Below are 25,815 nucleotides of genomic sequence, written 5' to 3'. Positions count from 1 at the left end.
GTGGTGGATTCACTGTGACAAGCACTCTGCCCTGTGCTCAGGAGGGTCTCGACTCCTTGGTTCCTTGCCCGGAGGTCGTTTCTACTCAAACACTTAAATACTTGAATTACTGGATACTGAAATACATGATAGGCAGAATTAAAAATTCTACAAATCGGGAATTTTCTGGCAGTCCAGTGGGTTAGGACTCAGTGCTTTCACTGCTGAGTACCTGAGTTCAATCCCTGGTCGGGGAACTAAGATCCCACAAGCTGCGTGGTGTGGCTCAAAAGAAAAAAAAAAAAAAATTCTACAAATCTGTTCTGATATGTGGATGAACTTTTATTTATATATAAAGGGAAAACCAATTTCACTTAAAGCTGCCTAATCCATATTTCCAATAATGAAGGTGTTTAATTTACTATCCACCTTCAAAAGCCTTCAAATAAAATATAGCTAGGAAAACACATAAAGAATTCAAATTATAAAACTCTCCAGGTAATTAAATGGTCATAATAATACTAGAACTACAGTTAAAAAAAAAAAAAAAAAAAGAACCACAATGTTCTACGAGCCCTAACTATAGTTTACTTGGAAGTACAGATAATCAGTACTAAATTTATATATTAAGTCCTAATATGCAATTGGAAGCAAACAGTATCAAACTGTATAACTTTTAAAAATTAACCTGAAGTTGTTATGAACTGTATAAAAACTGATCTTATTCTTCCAGTTCTCCCAAAAGCTCTACAAAATCAGTGATGTACCATTCCGAGTTGTCCTTTACTTGTTGCCTGATCACATTTCCTCCAAATCCAATGAAAACATCCTAAGAAGAGAACAAAAGGGAAATAGTTTAAAAGAGAGAGACAAAGATACAGCAGCAGCCTAGGGCAGTAAGTGTTGTTTAAAAGAATAAACTCTGTGCAAAGAGAGGTGAGCCCAGCCTCACCTGGGGCACCTCCCTCCCCAGCTCCCCGGGAGCCTCCCCTCCTCCTGCCCTGAGAATGAATGAGTCTGACCACCACTGCTGCAGATGCATTCAGCTGGACATTGTGGGCTTCAGGAGAACTGAAGCCCTCTTAAAACCAAGACAATTGCTTACAAAACTAAAACCACACCAGGTGGTAAACATCTGAGTTCTAAACTAGGTGGCAATCACGTCCAGGCCAGACAATTTCAGAGAAAGAAGATCAAAGAGAAGCCTGTGGTGCCGTGGAAATGCCCGAGGCCTGGAATCAGGACCAGAGCAGGTATCTCCCGGCTGGCATCCTGGGTGAAACTGAGGGACCTCCCTCCCAGGAGGGCATGTTATTCTGGGCTGAAGGAGATGACAACACCAGAGTGTGTTAGCAGCACTCTACTTTTCACTGGTAGAATTATTTAAAGTTACATTGTTTCATTAATTTCTGCTCAGTGATACCTTCTTTTAGTCAATGATCTTTTTAAATGGTATTTTCTCTTTTTCTGCCAGGCTACAGACACAATATACACTAATTTAGAAGTACAAAATTCTCTTACTTGACCTTTGTCTTCATTTTTATTTTCATACCATACAAGGGCGGGCGGGGGGGCAGGGAATAACTAGACGCTTCCCTTCTAGTTAAATTTAGCCTCCTCCTAACTGAGCTCCCTGCCTCTGCTGCAGCCCTTTCTGCATGCCAGCACCAGCTCAGCTGTCCTAACACACTGACTTGTTCCTTCTCGGTCCAGAAGCCTTCCAGGGCTTCCCAGGACCCAAAGGTAACACCAGAGTGCCTGGTATGTGGGGTCTTCTTCTCTTGCTGAAGAGAAAGCTCACTCGTGCCTAGGACCATGCTAGTACATCCTTACTGTGCTCTGCTGCTTCCCCTCCCTCTAGAAATTCCACACACACACACACACCCCGCCAAGTCCTGCCAGGCCTCCACATGGAGGCTGCTAACCGTCCTTTAGGGCACAGATTCCTCTGACCACCTTCCAGGGCTACACACCTGCATGCACACCACTTTCTCTTGGTTCAGTCAGGCTATATCATTTTCTGACTGGTAGGTCATCTGGAATTTGTAATTTTGCTCTTTCTGGACACCGGAATCGGGGGCCCCCTGAGAGAACCCTGCATTTTATGCCTTGCTATTCAACTAGCCCGGCGTTCACTACTTAGTCGACCCCAACATCAGCTATAAATCATCTAAGAACGTGTTATCTCGAACTGACTCAAGTAGTGTTAGAAGGATCCCAAAAGATTCTTTAACCACGAATGCTTAATCATTGACAGAGAAAGATGCTATTTTTAGATCTCAGGAAACTAGGTAGTAAAACGTTCACCACTATATTTTTGGTTCAGTTTTTCTTAAGTTAGAACAAGACAATATAGTCAAAGTCCTACGTGAAAGGGACATGTGATAAATTAAGATATTGGCTTAACTTAAGTTAAGATATTGGCTATATAGCATTTGTTGCCTGCTAGTCTCAGAAAACAATGTTAATTCAGAGGAATAAAATGCCTTAATATGGGCGTGGTATCAAACCTCCCTGAGCCTCAGTTCTCTGATCAGTAAAAAGGAGAAGATAATACTCTTACCTCACAGGGCTGTTACGAGGATTAAATGAGATAACGTATGAGGAAATAGTTTATCAAATATAAAACATTACAATTTCGGTTATAGTAATAAGAGCTGCATTATTTGTGGAAATGAAGCCAAACCTTGTTGAGCACATACTCGGGCTAAGAGGTGGCAGCCATCCTGCAGGGACAGGGGTCTTTGAAAGTTTTAAAAGGTTTTTAAGTTCCTTATTTGCAACCCTCCTTGGGTTTGCAAAAAGTCAATTAATATATTGAGATTGAATTTGTTTTATTTATCTTGGTTTTTTATTTCAGGCTGATACAGGTTTTTGTTTAACTCTCACAAATTGTACTGAGTTCTAAGTCAGCTGTCAACAGTAAAAGTACAAACGCAAAACAATTAGTACACTTAATACATACAGCAGGAGGACAGGCTTCCATGTCTGTGGCTCCATCTCCAATCATGACTACTTTCTTAAAATGAAATTTTTCCTTTAAAAGTTTAATAACTTTTCCTTTCCCACCAGATTCGGCTGTTGGCTGCATCTCATCAAAACCTGCATATTCACCTTAAAAGAGCCATTAAAACAGTGTTAAAGATCCACAGGACTGTATCAGTAGGGCCAGCCTTTTGCACAGATGATAGCCTCACCTTCATGTCACTCACAAAGCTAAAAACAGCCTTCAGTAAAGTGACACAGCCTGGACTTTCACACTTATTCCTCAGAATGAACAAGCTTTGCTTTTAAATTACAAACACCTCTTGTCAAGGTTACTCCTTTAGATGATAGACATCTTGGGGTAAATTAATTTTATCCTCTAAGCTTCCAGTGTCATAATTCTCAAAACTTGTTGAGGTGGCAGAACACCATGAAATAGTAATATATTAATTTAAAACTTGTTGATATACAATTTCATCTAAGAGGAGATTCCTATTTATATTTGATGGATTATTTCCATTCTTACAATAATTATCACACTTATTCTCTACTTCTTTTTTTTAATGATTTCTATCTATAGACCCTTAAAAAGTGTTCTATTAACACATGTGATTTATTTTTAATTAATATTATTTGGTGTTAAGAATGTCAGCCACCCCTTGACATAACTGGAGACATCTTGAGATGACAGAAAACTACAGCTGTGGCTCTGTGATGGTCCAGAGAGGGGCCAGGAGGTGCCTCCAAAGGCAGCTAAAGTGCAGCGACTTGCTCACAAATTAACCCTCCTTCCTGAGTCTAAATTGATTCAGATACATGAGAGCTTTCATAGAACTGAAATATGATGCATAACAAAATAAGTCACGAGGGTTACATAAGAACTAACATTTTACTCAGTACAGACATTTATATACAGATAGATGATTATATCGATACTGAAGGTAGGAGAGATGATGACCTAAGTCTATTTTGCAGGGCAAACGATACCAAGGTGCAAAAGACATCAGTAAAGAGAATCCTTTACCTCAACATTTAACTCTGATTCCACCTTGCTTGAGTTGCATTCCAACAGACATTACCTATGATGTTGAATACTAAAACTGATAAGAAGGAGAAAATGTTACTATTAAAGACTTACCATTAAAGTAGAATTTCAGCCTGTTGGCAAATACATTGGTTGATGGAATGTTGAGCTTTGAAGCAACATGCTCCACAATGCTCCTAAAGCCTCCAGATATTAGAAAAACCTGAACATTTCGCTCTTGTAGGCGACTTACTAGCTCCCTGAAAGAATAAAAACAAAAAACATATAAAATACCAAATGCTGATTAATATAAAAGAGAAAACATGAAAAGGAAACTCAAATATATTTTTTCTCCAAATGCATTTGCCCAAGGTACATCAGACAAGGTATACCGCCTAATGAATTAATGTTTTATATATGTTTTTCTAAAAGCACTTAGAAATTAGTGGGTGGGGCTTAACTGCTTTAGGAAACCATTCCACAACTCTATTCTGCCCATGGACCCAGAAACACAAGAAGAAGAGGAGGCTTAGGCTCTCCGTGGGGAGAGAGGGAGGGCAGACGTGGGCAGGACCAAATAGCAGACAAGACCATATACAAGTACCGAAGGAACCACAAAGAAGGGAGCTCTAAAGTAATGGTAAGATACCCTCAGGAGGACATGCCCCCAAATGCAGGTGCTGATAGGGAGACAGTGTACCCAGACCGGGGAGCCCCTTACCTTATGCCGGGGGTCAGGTGTGGTGGGTGCTCTGCTATAAGCCTTTGCACCTGTTCCCTGGAGGGCTGGATCAGAGCTAAGCGCTCTGTGAGGGCAGCCTTGAAAGGCACTGCCCCGCCCATGGCTCGCCGTGTCCTAGGAGGAAGACCCAAAAATCAGGCCAGCTAAGTGCTGTCTTCGAAGTTTACACGCCTACCCTCCCCTGCTCCTCACAAGGTCCACGCATGAGGAAGGTGCCCCACCATACAATAGACGTGGTGCATGGCCATGGGAGTGAGTGAGGCCTGGGATAAACCACTGAAGGTTTGCTTGAGAATCACATTAATATTTTGAAGCCAAAATAGCCTAAGTCTATTTTGCAGAGCAAATTAGACCAAGGCACAAAAGACATCAGTAAAGAGAATCCTTTATCCTTTGGATCCACAAATACACCATCCAGTGAGCTAAGAAAACCACATATACTATCCACAGGTACCTGCCTTGGAAGCTGTGAGTGTTTGTAAACCAAGAAAGAAACCAAAGGCCCTGTCCTCTTGCATCAAAGGAAGCTGAACATGAAATGGTCCATGACCTAGTGACTGCAGGTGACACAGGGAGGGCAGGAGGGAGGGAGGGACTCTCACCCAGGCATCCATGGAGAAACTGAACTGTAACTAGCTTTCTAACAAACCACTAAGGCCACACAGCACTGGACCCCTGGAGACCCCCCAGGTCATCTTCTTTGGTTACTTATCGTCATCATTCCCCTGACCAAGCTAAGAGTATGTCATCCATATTTGTTTGTCAGAGGCAACCATATATTTTTTTGCCATAAATATTTGTATAAAGGGATGGTTAGATGATGTACACTACCAAATTCAGCTCTCAGTGATGGAGGAAAAAGCCTAGTGCCCATGTTTCATAGGCAGGGACTAAGATCAGGCTCTGGGCTCTGGTCCTGCATGTCATCCAAAAGTCACTCTTCCTTTGCGATTCTTTATCATTTCGTAAGGTGAATAAATACTGTTCCTACATTTCTGACACAGCATCCTCAACTCCACAGAATTTGGCCAGCTCATCAATTCCTTCTTCTCTGATGACTGTGCTGTCAACATCAAAGCACACTGCATCAGCTGAACAGAAAAGTTTCCTCAACTCTGAATGGGAGACCATCCTGGGAAGAATTTTCCTCCTACAACAGAAAAAGATAAATATAGTTAAAGACATAAAATATAGTCATAAAAAGGTCTAATTTTGCCTACGACTGTCAATATATTTTAATTTGTATCAAAGTCAGTGTAGCCCATATAAGCATGTCCTCATGGAATCAGTCTTTTTTTTTTTTTTTTTAAACACAAATTAAGTATCTTCTAAATGTCAGGCTCTGGGGTTACAAAGATTAGCGGGACCCAAACTCTGCTCCCAAGCATTGTCTAGTGACTGTACCAACTTATAAATATATTTGATGTTCAACCAATATTCAAGGACTTTTGACCTAACAGAGCAATAAAGGCAAGGGCTACAATGGAAATGCGCGTAAGATACCGTGAGCACACAGAGGAAACGTTGAACCTTGTCTATGAAACAGGGCTTCCAAGAAGTACAGGCATTAAGCTGAATCTTGCAGAGTAAGTGGCCCTCTGAGTGGGTTCTCAAAGGGCAGGGTATCAATTTGGGGTGTGCTGGGAATTAGCAGGGAGGGAGACGGCAGCAAGGAGAGAGGGTAATGTTGGCAGAGGGAAGAGCAAGGGCAAAGGCGATGCAGCAGAAGGATGGATGACGTGCTGGAAGCTGCCCAACAGCCCAGTCCAGTTGCCAGGCAGTGCACGGAGAGTTAGTGTGGGCTGGGCTCAGGAGTTTGGATTTTAACTTCTAGCTAATGGGAAACCTTGCTTTCCACCTCAGAAGTCAGAGCTACATACACACGTGTTAGTCTCTGGTGCAGAGGTGGTAACTGAAGTCACAGCCTGATGGAAGTCACCACGGAGAGTGGAAAAAGGGAGAAAGAAGAGGCCTGAGGACAGAGCGCAGGAACAGGACATTCAAGTCAGGAGCCTGAGAAGGAAAATGAGAGGGAAAGGTCAAGGGAAGAAACTCTGGGAGACCACAGTGCTGCAGAAGCTATGGAGGATAGTTTCAAAAGAATTTTGAGTATTTCTTTCTTTCTCTTTTTTTTTTTTTTAAGAAAATCACTGGACTAGAATCATGGACGTGAACTAGATCCTAGAGGTCACCCAGACCACTCACCCATCAAAGAGACTAATATGTCATGTACAACGCCACACGGACAATGCAAATCAGCATAAACAGTGGCTGAAAACAGACTCAAAAGAGTCTGGCTAACCCACTTTGTAACTGATTTCAAACCAGTGCATTTGGGGCTTCCCTGGTGGCGCAGTGGTTAAGAATCTGCCTGTCAATGCAAGGGACACGGGTTCGAGCCCTGGCCTGGGAAGATCCCACATGCCGCAGAGCAACTAAGCCCATGTGCCACAACTACTGAGCCTGAGCTCTAGAGCCCGCAAGCCACAACTACTGAGCCCACGTGCCACAACTACTGAAGCCCGCACTCCTAGAGCCCATGCTCTGCAACAAGAGAAGCCACGACAATGAGAAGCCCAAGCACTGCAACAAAGAGTAGCCCCTGCTCACCACAACTAGAGAAAGCCCACGCACAGCAACGAAGACCCAACACAGCCATAAATAAATAAATAAATCCAAAAAAAAAAAAAAAACAATGCATTTGGCAGAATGATCTGGTTCAAAGTGGACCTGGGAAAAAAAAATCTTTTAAGCCAGAGGTCAGCAAACTACAGCCACTAGGCCAAATCCAGCCTGCCACTTATCTTTGTACAGCCTACAAAGAATGACTTTTTTACCTTTTAAGTAGTAGGAAAAAATAGAAGAATAATATTTTGTGAAACATGAAAATTACATAAAATTCAAAATTCAGTGTCCGAAATCAAGTGTTATTGGAACACAGCCATGTTCATCGTTTATGTGCCTGTAGCAGCTTCCCCACTACAACAGACAAGTTGAGTAGCTGCATCAGAGACTGTACAGCCTGCAAAGCCTGAGATATTTACTATCTGGCCCTTTACCAAAAAAAATTGTTGATCCTTGTTTGACCCCTTACAAGAGAGTACTCCAAACAGGAAATGTGAGTTTCATTAGAGACCCAATAAAAATAGGCAAGGGAGGGTAAATTAATGAATCCAGTTAGATAATGGAATCTTAAACTCTGCACTAACATTATCAACCTAAATGTGAATAAGCCTCCATTCAACAGAAAACTATTCTTAAAAAACATGAATACTAAACACATCTGCTCCTGGTTATCAACAATCTGTTTTTTCCCCCAGCATCACGCTCTTGTTCAAGCTCATCCCTCAACTTAGAGGACTGACTTCCCAGGTTCACAGATCATCGGCTCTTTGAGGCTAAAAGCTCCTTTGCTGGTTGGTTCTCTTCCGTTCTCTTAATGTTGAAATGGCCCATGGTCCGTCCCTGGTCTTCTCTACCTCTACTCACTCCCTAGATGAATTAATTCATCCAGGCTCATGGCTTTAAATGCTGTCTCTATGACAGTAACTCCCAAATGTACACCTGCAGCTCAGTTTTCTCTCCCAAACTCTAAACTCCAACTACCTACTTGACTTCCACTCAGATGTTTGGTAAACATCCCAAACTTAACACGTCCAAAACTGAACTGCCGCTCTTCCCTCACCCCAGAAAACTGTCATTCTTGCAGCCTTCCTTCTCTCCCTTGAGGGCAACTCCATTCTTTAGTCACCCTTGACATTTCTCTTTCTCTCAAATCCCACATCCAATCTTTCAGGTAATGCTGTTGGTTCTGCCTTTAAGCTCTAACTAAAATATGACCACTTCTCACCACATCCACTGCTATCGTTCTAGCTTGAGTCACCAATGTTTCTTGGCAAGATTATACCAAAAGCCTCCTAAAAGGTCCCCACTCCAGTATTTGCTCTCGACATAACAGCCAGAGAATCACTGTAAGCTATAAGCAAATCATGCTACACTTCTGGCTCAAAATCCTTCACTGGCTCCTCATTTTACTAAAAGTAAAAACCAAAGTTCTTATGATTACCTAGAAGGTCTGCCCCCCAACTCTGGTACCACCACCACCATGCCCTCCCCATTACTTCTCTGACCTCATTTTCAACTCCTCTCCCCCTCGTTCACTCTGCTGCAGCCTCGCTGGTCCTCTTGCTGCTCTGCAAATACACCAGGCAGACTCCCCACTTAGGGCCTTTGCTCCAGCTGTGCCCTCGGAGGGAAGGCTCTTCACACGAATATCCACGTGGCCAATTCCCTTGGCAAGAGTTTGCCCAAATGTCAACCTGACCACCCTGTTTACCATTGTAAACCCCCCTCCCTAACCTTACCCCCAACATTACTAACCTCCCTCACGATGCCCTACTTCTTTTTTCTGTAACATCTCTCATCTTCTAACACACGATAAAACTTATGTTTGTTACGTGTTGTCTATCTGTTCCCATTAGGATGTAAATTTCACAAGAGTAGGATCTTTATCAGCTTTGTTCACTGCTGGATCCTTAAGACTGAGAACAGTATTCGGCATACAGTAGGACTCAGTAATATCTGTTGAATTAAGTGAATGAATAAAGCTCAAATGCCATCTTCACTATCAAGTCTTCCCTGATTCCCCTGAGCTGGAAAAAAATCTCTCCCCAGAACTTCCACAGTACTTCATGTAGATCTGTTTTTTTAAGATATGGAATTCATAATATTCCAACTTACCTTAAATTGAGTTATGTGCATAGCACCTCCACTCTTGGATTGCAAGCTCTTTATACTAAGATCCAAAATTTTCCAAAACACCTATTGTTTTGAACCTCTTTTGAGTAGATGCTCAATTAATTCTGAAGGTTGAATGAATGAATAAATGATAACATTTTGAATTACATACCCACAACTAACCATTTTTTTAACTTTTTATTGTGGCAAATTTCAAATGCATACAAAAACAGAAAGTACAAATACATGAACTCCATGTATTTATCATCCTGCTTCAACAATCATAGCAAATCTTGCTTCATCCACCCCACTATAAAAGGTTCTGCACCCCAATTCCAACATTGAGGGGGTAGGGCTCCCACACTACCAAGCAATTCTCGGACACCAGCAGGGTATCCTACATTTCAACTCAATTCCGACACTATCTACCCATAGGAAAAGCATCAGATTCCACAGGTTAAGGGTTCAGTCCCACAAGACTGACCCCACTCCACCCCCAACACACATACACACACACGTGCACACACACACACACACACACACACAATTTCAGATGCCAGTCACAAGTCCAGATTATCACCTGTGCTTCTGACTGACCGGCTATAGACTGGAGGTTCCAACAACCCCCTCCTTGGGTTTGATTAATTTGTTAGAGTGACTCACAGAACTTTACTAGATTTATTCTAAAAGGATATAACTCAGGAACAGCAGATGAAAGAAATGTACAGGGCAAGGTATGTGGAAAGGGGCATGGAGCTTCCACGCCCTCTCCAGGCATGCTGTTCTCCCCAAATTTCCATGTGTTCACCAACCCAGAAGTTCTTCGAACCCCGTCCTTTTTGGTTTTTATGGAGGACTCATTACAAGGGCATAATTGATTAAATCATTGGTCATTGGTGACAAAGCTCAGCCTCCAGCCTCTCTTCCCTCCCCAGAGGTCAGGGCAGTGGGACCAAAAGTTCCAACCCTCAAATCACATGGTTGGCTCTCATGGCAAACAGCCCCCATCCTTAGGTGGGTCCAAAAGTCACCTCATTAACATAAGAGACATCTTTATCCCTCTCATCACAGGAAATTCCAAGGGTTTTAGGAGCTCTGTGCCAGAAATGGGACAGGACCAAATATATGTTTATTACAAATCGCAATCTCACACCCACACACTTCCAAGATAAATCTGATTTATCTCAAAGCAAATCACATCATTTCAGTATGTAAAAATATTTCAGTATGTATTTTTTTAAAGGTAAAGACTTCTTTTTTAACATAGTCATTTGCCCTTAAATTTTAACTATACTGCTATGCCTGCCTGTGTTCAGGTTTGGCTGCTGAGGACTGAAGAATCAAATCAGGTTAATCACATCAGACCTCCTGATGCCCTTGTTCATCCATTCCTCATCATTAGCATATAAATTAACAAAATGTCTCTGTTATTCATTTATGCCCTTCATGATTTGAATCCTATTTCACCAATCTATTCCCCATTGCTCTTCTCCCCCCACATACACTCACATACACACACCCACACCTTATGCTCAAGGAATACAGAGGACTTCTTGTTCCTTAAACATGTCATGATTTTTTAGTTCTCTGTACCTTTGCAGATGCTGTTCCCTCCGCCTGAAATCACCTAATTACTCATGTCTAATGGGAAAATCCCTATTTATTCTTTAAGGTTCAGATTAAATTATTTTCCCTGTACTAGCTCCTTCATAACCCCCTCAGAGAATTAATTAATCACTCCCATTCCCTTCCTAGAATGTGAGTTCCTTCAGGGTACGGACCTCGACTGAATTATTTTTCTGTTTCCAGCACAGTGGGTGCTAAAATTAAATGTTTCATGAATTAGAGTTGAATCTAAGCAGTTCCTGAGAACAGAGAATCGAGTAGATTACTATTCTCAATAAAACAATTCCAATTTAGTGTGCTATTACCCTAAAATTAAAATCCTTAACAAGCAATGATGACTATAACAGAGAAACAGAATCAATATCATATATTCTGAAGTTGGAAGGAAACTCAAAGCCATTATCTGGGGCTAGTCCCATGCCTTTCTGCAGGAACAATATTAATACATCCATTTCACAGATTAACTAACAGAGGTATAAGGAAGTTAAATGCTTTACCCAAGGTCATACAGCTCCTAAATGATGGCCAAAGAACTGAAACTTGGGTCTCAAATGCACACAGACAATATAAAAGAGGTGGATAAATTAAGCAGAATTAAATAAGGTTAGACATTGTTAAGAACGTAACGTGGGGACTCCCCTGGTGGCGCAGTGGTTAAGAATCTGGCTGCCAATGCAGGGGACACGGGTTTGACCCCCGGTCCGGGAAGATGCCACATGCCACGGAAGCAACTAAGCCTGTGTGCCACAACTACTGAGCCCACGTGCCTAGAACCCATGCTCCACAACAAGAGAAGCCACCACAATGAGAAGCCCACACACTGCAATTATACAACTAGAGAAACCCCGTGCGCATCAATGAAAACCCAACACAGTGAAAGAAAGGGAGGGAGGGAGGGAGGGAGGGAGGGAGGAAGGAAGGAAGGAAGGAAGGAAGGAAGGAAGGAAGGAAGGAAGGAAGTAACATGGACCCAGGAAATGTCAAAGACTTTCAGCAAGAATTCAGACTGTCCCCCAAGAAGACATACATATGGCCAACAGGCATGTGAAAAGATTCTCAACATCACTAATTATTAGAGAAATAGTGAAAGAAGAAAGTCTGCCCATTCTTTGGAAGACCAGCAGATAGAAACAGGTTTCATAAATTGTCAAATTCCCACCAAGCCAGTGAACTCCAAGGAGCTCCATATCCCACTCTCTGTGCCTCAGAAATACCCATCTGGCTCTGGTCCAGAGGGAATTAACCTAATATTACATGGCTAAGCAGGCTCACTATAAAAGCCTAGAAGACAGAAGTCTATCAGCAGAGAAGCAGTGCTTAATGCAGCGCAGTTCCACTGAGCATGCAGAATGAACCATTTGTAAATGGAGAGAAAGCCAGCAAAAGACAAACAAATGATGTTAGAAGACCTAAAATGAGACAAATGGAATAGGCTAAAGAACCTTATAAGAATGTACAGGAGGCGACATTCACAGAGAGACAAGATGAAAAGGCAAAGGGCTATGTACCAGATGAAGGATCAAGATAAAACCCCAGAAAAACAACTAAATGAAGTGGAGATAGAAAACCTTCCAGAAAAAGAATTCAGAATAATGATAGTGAAGATGATCCAGGACCTTGGAAAAAGAATGGAGGCAAAGATCGAGAAGATGCAAGAAATGTTTAACAAAGACCTAGAAGAATTAAAGAACAGACAAACAGAGATGAACAATAAGTAAAATGAAAACTACACTAGAAGGAATCAATAGCAGAATAACTGAGGCAGAAGAACGGATAAGTGACCTGGAAGACAGAATGGTGGAATTCACTGCTGTGGAACAGAATAAAGAAAAAAGAATGAAAAGAAATGAAGACAGCCTAAGAGACCTCTGGGACAACATTAAACACAACAACATTCACATTATAGGGGTCCCAGAAGGAGAAGAGAAAGGACCCAAGAAAATAATTGAAGAGATTATAGTCAAAAACTTCCCTAACATGGGAAAGGAAATAGCCACCCAAGTCCAGGAAGTGCAGAAAGTTCCATACAGTATAAACTGAAGGAGAAATACGCCAAGACACATAGTAATCAAATTGGCAAAAATTAAAGACAAAGGAAAATTATTGAAAGCAGCAAGGGAAAAACAACAAATAACATACAAGGGAACTCCCATAAGGTTAACAGCTGATTTCTCCCCAGAAACTCTACAAGCCAGAAGGGAGTGGCATGATACACTTAAAGTGATGAAAGGGAAGAACCTACAACCAAGATCACTCTACCTGGCAAGGATCTCATTCGGATTCGATGGAGAAATCAAAAGCTTTACAGACAAGCAAAAGCTAAGAGAATTCAGCACCACCAAACCAGCTCTACAACAAATGCTAAAGGAACTTCTCTAAGTGGGAAACACAAAAGAAGAAAAGGACCTACAAAAACAAAACAATTAAGAAAATGGTCATAGGAACATACATATCAATAATTACCTTAGACGTGAATGGATTAAATGTTCCAACCAAAAGACACAGGCTTGCTGAATGGATACAAAAACAAGATCCATATATATGCTGTCTACAAGAGACCCGCTTCAGACCTAGGGACACATACAGACTGAAACTGAGGAGATGGAAAAAGATATTCCATGCAAATGGAAATCAAAAGAAAGCTGGAGTAGCAATACTCATATCAGATAAAACAGACTTTAAAATAAAGAATGTTACAAGAGACAATGAAGGACACTACATAATGATCAAGGGATCAATCCAAGAAGAAGATATAACAATTATAAATACATATGCACCCAACATAGGAGCACCTCAATCCATAAGGCAACTGCTAACAGCTATAAAAGAGGAAATCAACAGTAACACAATAATAGTGGGGGAATTTAACACCTCACTTACACCAATGGACAGATCATCCAAAATGAAAATAAATAAGGAAACAGAAGCTTTAAATGACACAACAGACCAGATAGATTTAATTGATATTTATAGGACATTCCATCCAAAAACAGCAGATTACACTTTCTTCTCAAGTGTACATGGAACATTCTCCAGGATAGATCACATCTTGGGTCAAAAATTAAGCCTCAGAAAATTTAAGAAAATTGAAATCATATCAAGCATCTTTTCTGACCACAACGCTATGAGATTAGAAATGAGTTACAGGGAAAAAAACGTAAAAAACACAAACACATGGAGGCTAAACAATACGTTACTAAATAACCAAGAGATCACTGAAGAAATCAAAGAGGAAATCAAAAAATACCTAGAGACAAATGACAATGAAAAAATGATGATCCAAAACATATGGGATGTGGCAAAAGCAGTTCTAAGAGGGAAGTTAATAGCTATACAAGCCTTCCTCCAGAAACAAGAAAAATCTCAAATAAACAATCTAACCTTACACCTAAAGGAACTAGAGAAAGAAGAACAAACAAAATGCAAAGTGAGCAGAACGAAAGAAATCATAAATATCAGAGCAGAAATAAATGAAATAGAAACAAAGAAAACAATAGCAAAGATCAATAAAACTAAAAGCTGGTTCTTTGAGAAGATAAACAAGATTGATAAATCATTAGCCAGACTCATCAAGAAAAAGAGGGAGAGGACTCAAATCAATAAAATTACAAATGAAAAAGGAGAAGTTACAACAGACACTGCAGAAATACAAAGCATCCTAAGAGACTACTACAAGCAACTCTATGCCACTAAAATGGACAACCTGGAAGAAATGGACGAATTCTTAGAAAGGTATAACCTTCCAAGACTGAACCAGGAAGAAATAGAAAATATGAACAGACCAATCACAAGTAATGAAACTAAACTGTGATTAAAAATCTTTCAACAAACAAAAGTGCAGGACCAGATGGCTTCACAGGTGAATTCTATCAAACATTTAGAGAAGACATAACACCCATCCTTCTCAAACTCTTCCAAAAAATTGCAGAGGAAGGAACACTCCCAAACTCATTTTATGAGGCCACCATCACCCTGATACCAAAACAAGACAAAGATACTACAAAAAAAGAAAATTAGGGCTTCCCTGGTGGCACAGTGGTTGAGAGTTCACCTGCTGATGCAGGGGACGTGGGTTCGTGCCCCAGTCCGGGAGGATCCCACATGCCGCAGAGCGGCTGAGCCCGTGAGCCATGGCCACTGAGCCTGCGCGTCCGGAGCCTGTGCTCCGGAACGGGAGAGGCCACAACAGTGAGAGGCCCGCATACCGCAAAAAGAAAAAAAAAAAAAAGAAAGAAAATTACAGACCAGTATCACTGATGAATATAGATGCAAAAATCCTCAACAAAATACTAGCAAACTGAATCCAACAACACGTTAAACAGATCATACACCATGATCAAGTGGGATTTATCCCAGGAATGCAAGGATTCTTCAATATACGCAAATCAATCAATGTGATACACAATATTAACAAATTGAAGAATAAAAACCATATGATCAACTCAATAGATGCAGAAAAAACCTTTGACAAAATTCAACATCCATTTATGATAAAAACTCTCCAGAAAGTGGGCATAGAGGGAACCTACCTCAACATAATAAAGGTCATATACGACAAACCGACAGGAAACACCATTCTCAATGGTGAAAAACTGAAAGAATTTCCTCTAAGATCAGGAACGAGTCAAGGATTTCCACTCTCGCCACTATTATTCAACATAGTTTTGGAAGTCCTAGTCACGGCAATCAGAGAAGAAAAAGAAATAAAAGAAATACAAATTGGAAAAGAAGAAGTAAAACTGTCACTGTTTGCAGATGACATGATACTATACATAGAGAATCCTAAAAATGCCACCAGAAAACTACTAGAGCTAATCAATGAATTTGGTAAAGTTGCAGGATACAAAATTAATGCAAGAAATCTCTTGCATTCCTATACACTAATGATGAAAAATCTGAAAGAGAAATTAAGGAAATACTCCCATTTACCATTGCAACAAAAAGAATAAAATACCTAGGAATAAACCTACCTAGGAAGACAAAAGACCTGTATGCAGAAAACTATAAGACGCTGATGAAAGAAATTAAAGATGGTACCAACAGATGGAGAGATATACCATGTTCTTGGATTGGAAGAATCAATATTGTGAAAATGACTATACTACCCAAAGCAATCTACAGATTCAATGCAATCCCTATCAAATTACCAATGACATTTTTTACAGAACTAGAACAAAAAATCTTAAAATTTGTATGGAAACACAAAAGACCCCAAATAGCCAAAGCAGTCTTGAGGGAAAAAAACGGAGCTGGAGGAATCAGACTCCCTGACTTCAGACTATACTACAAAGCTACAGTAATCAAGACAATATGGTACTGGCATAAAAACAGAAACATAGATCAATGGAACAAGATAGAAAGCCCAGAGATAAACCCACACACCTATGGTCAACTAATCTATGACAAAGGAGGCAAGGATATACAATGGAGAAAAGACAGTCTCTTCAATAAGTGGTGCTGGGAAAACTGGACAGCTACATGTAAAAGAAGGAAATTAGAACACTCCCTAACACCATACACAAAAATAAACTCAAAATGGATTAGAGACCTAAATGTAAGACGAGACACTATAAAACTCTTAGAGGAAAACATAGGAAAGACACTCTTTGACATAAATCACAGCAAGATCTTTTGTGATCCACCTCTTAGAGTAATGGAAATAAAAACAAAAATAAACAAATGGGACCTAATGAAACTTAAAAGCTTTTGCATAGCAAAGGAAACCATAAACAAGACGAAAAGACAACCCTCAGAATGGGAGAAAATATTTGCAAACAAATCAATGGACAAAGGATTAATCTCCAAAATATATAAACACCTCATGCAGCTCAATATTAAAGAAACAAACAACCCAATCCAAATATGGGCAGAAGACCTAAACAGACATTTCTCCAAAGAAAACATACAGATGGCCAAAAAGCACATGAAAAGCTGCTCAACAGCACTAATTATTAGAGAAATGTAAATCAAAACTACAATGTGGTATCACCTCACACCAGTTAGAATGGGCATCATCAGAAAATCTACAAAAAACAAATGCTGGAGACTGTGTGGAGAAAAGGGAACCCTCTTGCACTGTTGGTGGGAATGTAAATTGATACAGCCACTACGGAGAACAGTATGGAGGTTCCTTAAAAAACTAAAAATAGAACTACCATATGATCCAGCAATCCTACTACTGGGCATATACCCAGAGAAAACCAGAATTCAAAAAGACACATGCACCCCAATATTCACTGCAGCACTATTTACAATAGCCAGGTCATGGAAGTAACCTAAATGCCCATCGACAGATGAATGGATAAAGAAGTTGTGGTACGTATATACAATGGAATATTACTCAGCCATAAAAAGGAATGAAATTGGGTCATTTGTTGAGATGTGGATGGATCTAGAGACTGTCATACAGAGTGAAGTAAGTCAGAAAGAGAAAAACAAATATCGTATATTAAAGCATGTATGTGGAACCTAGAAAAATGGTACAGATGAACCAGTTTGCAGGGCAGAAATTGAGACACAGATGTAGAGAACAAACGTATGGACACCAAGAGGGGAAAGCGTGGGAGGATGGGGATGGTGGTGTGATGAACTGGGTGATTGGGATTGACATGTATACAGTGATGTGTATAACATTGATGACTGGGGCTTCCCTGGTGGTGCAGTGGTTGAGAGTCCGCCTGCCGATGCAGGGGACACGGGTTCGTGTCCCGGTCTGGGAGGATCCCACATGCCGCGGAGCGGCTGGGCCCTTGAGCCATGGCCGCTGGGCCTGCGTGTCCGGAACCTGTGCTCCGCAACGGGAGAGGCCACAGCAGTGAGAGGCCTGCGTACCGCAAAAAAAAAAAGAAAAAAAAAAAAGTGATGACTAATAAGAACCTGCTGTATAAAAAAATAAATTAAATTAAATTAAAAAATTTAAAAAAAAAGAATGTACAGGAGGCAACACAAATAACAGAGAATGGGCAAGACTCCTGAGAATGACTGACAGGCTCCCGAAGCCTCAAAGATGTAAGAAGATGAAGCCAATCTACAGTGCCTCTCTGTGCCTAGCACAAGTCCTGGGCTATGCAGAATGCGCACCATCTTCAAGAGGTTCCCAGTCTTGTTGGGATGATCAGACAAATCATTATTGCTCACATTTGAAAAGCCAGCACCTTTAGCCTCTTTCCAACCACTGATATCAGCAATAGCTTCAACCAGACCATGAGCCTCAAATATGAAAGGAAATGTACATTTCCTCAAATAAAGTGAGGACTGATTTTCACAGACCCAGATGAACATTAGTCCTGATTTACGACTCAGAATTGCTGACACCTGCATCCTGGGTTGCACTGTGGTTCCAAAGACAGATTTTGGTTCCAAAGACAGGATTTTTGAGACAAACTATTGGAGGACAGAGGGAATAAAAAGTGCCCACCAAACTGAGAAGGCATCTTGAGACCAAAAAATGAGGCAGGCAGCTCTGCATAATCAATGGATCAGTTTATCATAGGTAACTTACTCAGAGGGTGGGATCTGGATTGGGTGGATAACAATCCAGAAGCATTCGCAGCTGCACTTCCCACCACCAAGGGGCCATTGGGACAATTTTATAGTGCTTGGGAGTAGGTGCTTGGAAAGAGGGCGTGCACTCCCAAGCCAAGATTTATGAATGGGTAAGTAGTCTCGTGGGTGCCGGGAATACAGCAGGGGAGGGTTTTCATCATTGTTTGGGGACTAACAGAGCATAGAGGCTACCTGGTCCTAATGATTATTAAACAATGTCTATTAACTACAAAGCCCTTGATGACAGAGAAGTGAGTCACTGCACAGTACAGTCCTGGGTAGGGTCAACAGAAGGACAGGAGAAACTGTAAGGGTCCATAATGGTGCCAGTTATGCTAACAGCCATACACAAACATTACATTGCAGTTACATGGAAGACTGATTCTTTCTTCATGCCCTCCCTAGCAGATGGAGCTGGATTATATGACCTTAACTTTGCCCACTAAATGCTCGTGCCAGGGGATATGCCCTCCACCCCTCAGCTTACATGGGTTTCAATCCCCTGCTTAGACTGCAGAACAAATTCAGCTTCCTTTAGCGCTTCCCAACCCGCACTGTAAAATGCTCTGCCTCCTTATTCACTTTTGGTTCCCTCTTTTTTTCATTGTCGCCACCAGGAGTGACTCATGATTCATACAAAGTCAAAATTCTCATAGCTCCAGGGGACAGAGGGGAAATCTGCTGAAAGTTCAGTTGCTTCAAAGTGAATTGTGTACATTAGAAAAATCATTGCTGGAGAATGGACTCTGGATCCCTCACATCTGGCCCTTGCAAGGAAGGGGGACAGGACGGGGGTGGAAGAAATCCTGGTGGAAAGGTCTGTGCTTAGACATGGCAGCTCCCAGGGCTGGTCCCGACCACTGGACCACTGCCTTCTGTGTCTCAGGACAGGACTCCTGCCCACCCGACCTCAAGCAGGTCCATCTTGGGGAAGCAGAGGGCCAACTGGTAAAGAAGCCACAGCTGACAACCCCTTCTCACCCCCAGCTCCAAAAGTATAAAAACAAGTTTTCCTTCATGGCCAAACTTAGGAGGTCTGGTTTTAGATAAAAGGAGAAAAACTTGCTCATCCAAACTCTCTTCCAACTTCTCCATCTAAGTATCTTGCAAGAGGCATCTAAGATCACCTTCACCAACTTCCCCTTTTGCTAGGATTGACCTCTTACCTTCACCTGTGTAAGAACAAATATAAGCTGGTACAGAGGTTGAGGAAGCCGACAGAGCAAAGCTTCCTGGGCTTAGATGGGCGTCACCTGGGGTGGCTTTGGTCTTAGGGGTGAGTCTGTTTGGGGCCCTCCAAGCAGTGAAACAATGCCCAATGGAGTCTGAGAGTTTCTGAATCAGAGGAGAGTCAAAGAGCATTCCTGTAACTAGGACTATGGTTTCTGGTCAATGCATTATAGTATATTTTATGATAAAAAAGAACAGCTATTCCTCGGGGAACCTGAGATTTTTAAGCATGCCACATAGGTTACAGCAGAAAAATTTTTTTTATTCAGTGAATATTAAACTGTTAACTGATAAATATACAACAATGACAATGAAAACAGAAGACAAATTGGACTCACGTTTCTCCAGGGCTGGATTCCTAGGAGACAATACTCTTCTCTTTCTGCTTCTTTCCTGAATAAAAACACAGCATGAAGTTCTGACTACAAATTTCTTTAAGAGAGATCTTGTGAGTTCTGCAAGAGCAAGAGCCTAGAAAAAAACAGGGACATGAACATCAAGGTCCAGACACAGGAGAAGAAAGAGGAGACTGTCTAGCTTCACTGTCCCTCCTAGCAGGACCGGTACAAAGGAGGGTCAGCTGCAAAGTCTCCTAAGACTGCTTCCCCTGGGAAGCCCTTCACTTCTGTCTCCTTGAAGCACGCAGAGGAGGAAACACTCTTCTGTGGCTTTAATTCTGCAAAAGCTTCGAGTCTGATAGGAAATCACCTACACCTGATTAGCAAGGCTCAAAGGCAAGGTAAGGAGAGAGAAAGGGAAAGAGGATCTACTGGGAAAACATAATACAAATACAGAGAAGCCAACACAGGTCCATTACAGGCTCTACAAAACGGTCCCTGCTGTCTTCAAAATGAGGAAAGTCAACAACATTCCAAGAATAGTCAGAGGGGAATCCTGCTGCCCAATAACGAGGGAACGAAGCCAACAACTTCAAATTATAATCCTCATCATTTAAACTGTAAATAGAAGTGGACAGGGACTTCCCTGGTGGCGCAGTGGTTAAGAATCCACCTGCCAATGCAGGGGACATGGGTTCGAGCCCTGGTCCGGGAAGACCTCACATGCCGCAGAGCAACTAAGGCCATGCGCCACTACTACTGAGCCTGCACTCTAGAGCCCAGGTGCCGCAACTACTGAAGCATACATGCCTAGAGCCCATGCTCCACAACAAGCCACCGCAATGAGAAGCCCGAGCACCGCAACGAAGAGCAGCCCCCATTTGCCACAACTAGAGAAAGCCTGCACGCAGCAACGAAAACCCAAAGCAGCAAAAAAAAAAAAAAAAAGTGGATAAAGGTGCTAAATCTCAGAAGAAAAAAAGAGATAAAAAGAAATAGTTAAGAACAAGCGGCAAGAAAAAGCAAAGTAGAGGTTGACAAAGGAAGGAAGCCAGAATGGAAATAAATCATTTGGAAGGTTCGAATACGGTCCTCACTGAACTCAGAAAGGGTTCGGTGTACCCTTCTCTCAGCGGAGTCACACAGGATAATACTCCTGTGAAGGAGGAAGGTTACAAAGTGTACTCAAAGCCTCGTACCTGAGCATGCACGTCTAGCGTTTCTTTCCCACTCTGCTGAGCACGACTGGCTTCTGCAGGTGTTCTGAATCCCACTCCCCTGCAGGCCAGCGAGAGCTGCACCCTAGCAAACCTCCCCAGAAGCTGCTCTCTTAAGGAGAACCCACTGCCCGGAATGGCATGACAAGAAAAGGAATATTTCCAATTTGCTTCTTTAATAGAGTTTATTCTTGATCCATTGGTTTAATTATAAAGGCCCGCTCTATTTCTCTAATTTAGAATTCATACTTTGCTACTGGCCTTTTTTTTTTTTTTAAATTGGGCATGTATTAGATCATGTGAAAATTTAAGACATCCCTTGTTTCACCAGCATGAAAATGACAAGACTCTGATCGTTATTATATTGGAATCCTACCTGGTAGTTTTAATAAAATATAGAAATCTAATGTATATTCTTCCCTAACTTGTAGTCCAATGCCAAAAATTAACTCCAAATGAATCAAGACCTAAACACAAAAGCTAAAACTATAAGACTTCTAAAACACAGGAGGAAAATTGCACACCTGTGGTAGGCAGCCTCTAAAATGGCCCCTAGTGGGAATTCCCTGGAGGTCCAGTGTTTAGGACTCTGTGCTTCCACTGCAGGGGGGCCTGGGTTCCATTTCTGGTCAGGGAACTAAGATCCCACAAGCCACACAGTGAGACCAAAAAACAAAAATTCCAAAAAACCTAGTGAACCGACTTCCTGCTATCCCAACCCATCTGTAACCCCCTACCCTTGAGAGTGAGCTGGGTATAGTGACTCTCTTCCAGTGAATACAGTGAGGCAGAGGTGATAGGATATCACTTGCAAAATCAGACTGACACAAATGAGTGTGTGTATAACTGTGAGGTCTGAACGAGCTCTATGGATTGTGCCAATGTCAGTTCCTTGAGATGTTGTCTTCGGGGGAAGGCACATGGAGGAAGGAGGAATGCACGAGATTTCCCTGTATATTTCTTTGCAGCCTTCTGTGAATCCATAATTATTTCTAATTTAAAAATATTATAAAAGTGGTTTTTTTTATAGTGAGTTAATCTCAGGGAATTCCCTGGCAGTCCAGTGGTTAGGACTCGGCACTTTCACTGCTGGGGCCTGGGTTCAATCCCTGGTCGGGGAACTAAGATCCTACATGCCACACAGTGAGGCCAAAAACTAAAATAAAATAATAAAAAAGTGAGTTAATCTCAAAAAAGGAAAAAAAAAGGAATGTGGCTTCCATCTTGCCCCAGCACCCCCACTCCTTGCTCTGGGGTAAGGCAGCTACCATGTTGGTAGCTGCCCAATGAGAGGCCCATGTGGCAGAACTGAGGGGACGTCCAGCAAACAGCCAGTGAGGAACTAAGGACCTCAGTCTAACAACCCTCAGGGAACTGAATCCTGCCAATAACCAGGTGAGTGCTCTAGGAATCAGATCCTCCCCCAATAAAGTGTTCAGATAGGTTGACCTTGGCCAACTGCAACCTCTTAAGAGACCCTAAACCAGAACCACTCAGCTAAGCTGCTCCCAGATTTCTGACCCACAGAAAGTGAGAAAATAAACGTTTGTCATTTTAAGCTGCTGAGTTTTGGGATAATTTATTATGCAGCAATAGATACTAATAGAACAACCTTAAGGTAGGCAAAATTTTCTCAAATAAAACCCAAATAGCATGAATAATAAAAGGAAAAAAGTGATAGATTGGCCTTCATCAAAATTAAAAACTTCTGCTTTTCAAAAGACACCATTATGGCGGCGGGGGGGGGGAGAAAGAGAAAAAAAGGCAAGTCGCAGAATGGGAGAAAGTATTCACAATACATATATTTGATAGAGGACTTGTATCTAGAATAAAGAACACTTACAACTCAATAAAACAAACAACCCATTAAAATATAAACAATAGATATTTCAAAAAAGATGTGCAAATAAACTCAAAAGAATAACAAAAATAAAAAAGACTGACAATACCATGTATTGGTGAGGATATGGAACAACTGGAACTCTTATACGTTGCTGGTGGGGATGTAAAATGGTACAACCACTATGGAAAACAGTTTGGCAGTTCCTTACGAAATTAAACATTTACCTACCGTAAGAGTCAGCAATCCCACTCCTGGAGATTTATTCAAGTGAAATGAAAACATATTCAGGGACTTCCCTGGTGGCGCAGTGGTTAAGAATCCGCCTGCCAATGCAGGGGACATGGATTCGAGCCCTGGTCTGGGAAGATCCCACATGCCGGGGAGCAACTAAGTCCGTGAACCACAACTACCGAAGCCCGAGTGCCTAGAGCCCTGTGCTCCTCAACAAGAGAAGCCACCTCAATGAGAAGCCTGCACACTGCAACAAAGAGTAGCCCCCACTCGCTGCAACTAGGGAAAGTCCGCGAGCAGCAAGGAAGACCCAACATAGGCAAAAATTAATTAATTAATTAAAAATATATATTTTAAAAAAAGAAGCAGCTAAGGGATGGGACTTCCTTGGTGGTCCAGTGGTGAAGATTCCACACTTCCAATGCAGGGGGAATGGGTGTGATCCATGTTTGGGGAACTAAGATACCACGTGCCATGTGGTGTGGCCAATAAATAAATAAATAGATGTATGTAAAAAAACAAAAAACATATTCAAAGCAGCTTTATTCATGATAGCCCAAAACTAGAATGACCACCAACAGATAAATGGATAAACACAATGTGTTACATCCCTAGAATAGAACACTACTCAGCAATAAAAAGATACGAATTACTAATGATGCTGTAACATGAATAAATATAGAAAACATTATATTGACCAGAAGAAGCCAGACACAAAAGAGTACGTACAATATGATTCTGTTTATATGAAACCCTAGAAAATACAAACAAATGCTATTATGACAAAAATCAGGCCAGTAGGGCTAGGAGTGGGGGTGTCTGACTGCAAAGAGGCCCTAGGAAACTTAAGGGTGATGGAAGTGTTTTATTGTGGTGGTGATTATAAGTGTGTACAACATTGTCAAAATTCATCAAAATGTACACCTAAAATGGGTACATATTATTGCATTAAATTATACATCAATAAAACGTTACCTTAAAAAGGTATTAGGCATGTATCAAATAAACTGAAAACTTAAAACGTCCTGACTACTTTGTTTCCCAACATGAAAGTGACAGGACTATGATCATTATATTGAAAACACACCAGGCAGTTGTAATAACATATAGAAATCCTGGATTTAATTTTTCTTCCCTGATCCTCATTCAAATACCAGTCAGTCAAATATTTAAAGAGTAAACACAACGTGCAAGTCACATATAAAGAAAACATAGTACATAAGTTTAATGAATAGAAGAATTAGTTATTTAATTCCCAGCTTGAAGCTCTACCTTTACAACAATGTATCTGGTAAGTACATATTTAAAATTCTAATTCTAATGGTAAAGAAGTTGATGAAGTCAGACACTGCAACTCTAAATTCTGGAGATTTTCCTACTCTTGTACTGATGACTCCCCTATGTAGGATTGCATCATTCATTCATGCTGTTTGGTAACAGGTAGCAGTGGGATAAAACAAGTGAAAACCATTCAAAAGTAAACGGATAAAAAAAAGCCTTGGAATCCCATGAAATATTTTGTCTATCCCGATTAAGGAAAATAAATGTAGAATCACAGAGGCCCTGGGTGTAGGACAGGCAGACCGGTAATCAGAAAGTTGGGCACACGGAGAGATAAACACATGCCCAGACTTACCCGGGCGCTGCTGCTAGTTCCTGGGCCGCTGCTACCGCCTCCAGGTCTCCCGCGGCTGTAACCGTCCGACTGCGGGGGACCGAGGGCTGGCTCCGACGTGGAGTCGCGGAGTTCCGAGGGAGGTGACCTGTGTAGACCCGCAGAGCCTTTACCAAACAATCATGAGATCTGCTGATAAGTGCGGTGGCTTCTGGCCGGGTTTGCATGCGCTTTACTAAACTGGAGCCCGTAGACCTCCGCTCTGCAGGGCCGGGCAGCCCTTGGCCCCGCCCCCGAAGGAGGGACTCCCTGAGCCCGCCCCCTCCTCCCTCCGGGGGCTCAGCGCTGGCGGATCTAGACTTGAACTCCGCGGGGGACGCTATCCCGCAAAGCCTCGGGCCACACCACCTCTACTTTGCGGAGGAGGAACAAAAGAGCTTGCGTGCTACTCAAGCGCTCCCCACCGCCACCACCACTTGGGATAAGAGTACGTGAGAGGAGCGAGGGACCTCTGCACTGATTTTGCACTTAACGAAAGCCCCTTAGGGACCTTTTTTGAAATCCACGTTTGGCTTTATGCTGTTGTAGGAATGTAAGTCCCAAGAGAACTTCAAAAACTACTTACATTCGCAAATGCAAAAAACCGTGAGTAACGAAATGAGTCTTTGCACATTTTTTTTTGTCATCTTATTTTCTTCTAGGT

At 41.7% G+C, this 25,815-nt stretch overlaps 1 protein-coding gene across 3 annotated transcripts; it reads right to left on the bottom strand.

Annotated features, from left to right (window-relative positions):
- Positions 1 to 25,332, bottom strand: PSPH (phosphoserine phosphatase). Of its 3 annotated transcripts, XM_082857222.1 has the most exons (7): positions 25,134 to 25,332; positions 20,207 to 20,261; positions 5,722 to 5,880; positions 4,710 to 4,844; positions 4,103 to 4,248; positions 2,945 to 3,093; positions 1 to 808 (listed from the first exon to the last, which is right to left on the bottom strand). In XM_082857222.1, exons 3-7 carry the CDS (start codon positions 5,859 to 5,861, stop codon positions 701 to 703), a joined length of 678 nt encoding a protein of 225 aa, XP_082713348.1. In that variant the 5' UTR covers positions 5,862 to 5,880; positions 20,207 to 20,261; positions 25,134 to 25,332; the 3' UTR covers positions 1 to 700. The 3 variants fall into 3 exon arrangements, with proteins under 3 accessions (XP_082713348.1, XP_082713347.1, XP_082713349.1); XM_082857221.1 differs by lacking the exons at positions 20,207 to 20,261; positions 25,134 to 25,332 and having other exon boundaries at positions 5,722 to 6,212; XM_082857223.1 differs by lacking the exons at positions 2,945 to 3,093; positions 20,207 to 20,261; positions 25,134 to 25,332 and having other exon boundaries at positions 709 to 808; positions 5,722 to 6,212.
- Between the last annotated feature and the right edge of the window lie 483 nt (positions 25,333 to 25,815).

This window comes from Leucopleurus acutus (genome assembly GCF_964270905.1).
Source record: "Leucopleurus acutus genome assembly, chromosome: 16".
Taxonomy (NCBI): domain Eukaryota; kingdom Metazoa; phylum Chordata; class Mammalia; order Artiodactyla; family Delphinidae; genus Leucopleurus; species Leucopleurus acutus.
This window is presented reverse-complemented; position numbering and strand designations above follow the sequence as displayed.

What these genes read in the sequence shown, in the direction of transcription:
- PSPH (XM_082857221.1), bottom strand. Translation starts at nt 5,915, where the DNA reads ATGTCTTTAACTATATTTATCTTTTTCTGTTGTAGGAGGAAAATTCTT. An exon ending in GAGGATGCTGTGTCAGAAAT is followed by an intron (nt 4,845 to 5,721) that starts GTAGGAACAGTA and finishes TCTTCCTCCTAG; the next exon opens with GACACGGCGAGCCATGGGCG. An exon ending in CACCTGACCCCCGGCATAAG is followed by an intron (nt 4,249 to 4,709) that starts GTAAGGGGCTCC and finishes TTATTCTTTCAG; the next exon opens with GGAGCTAGTAAGTCGCCTAC.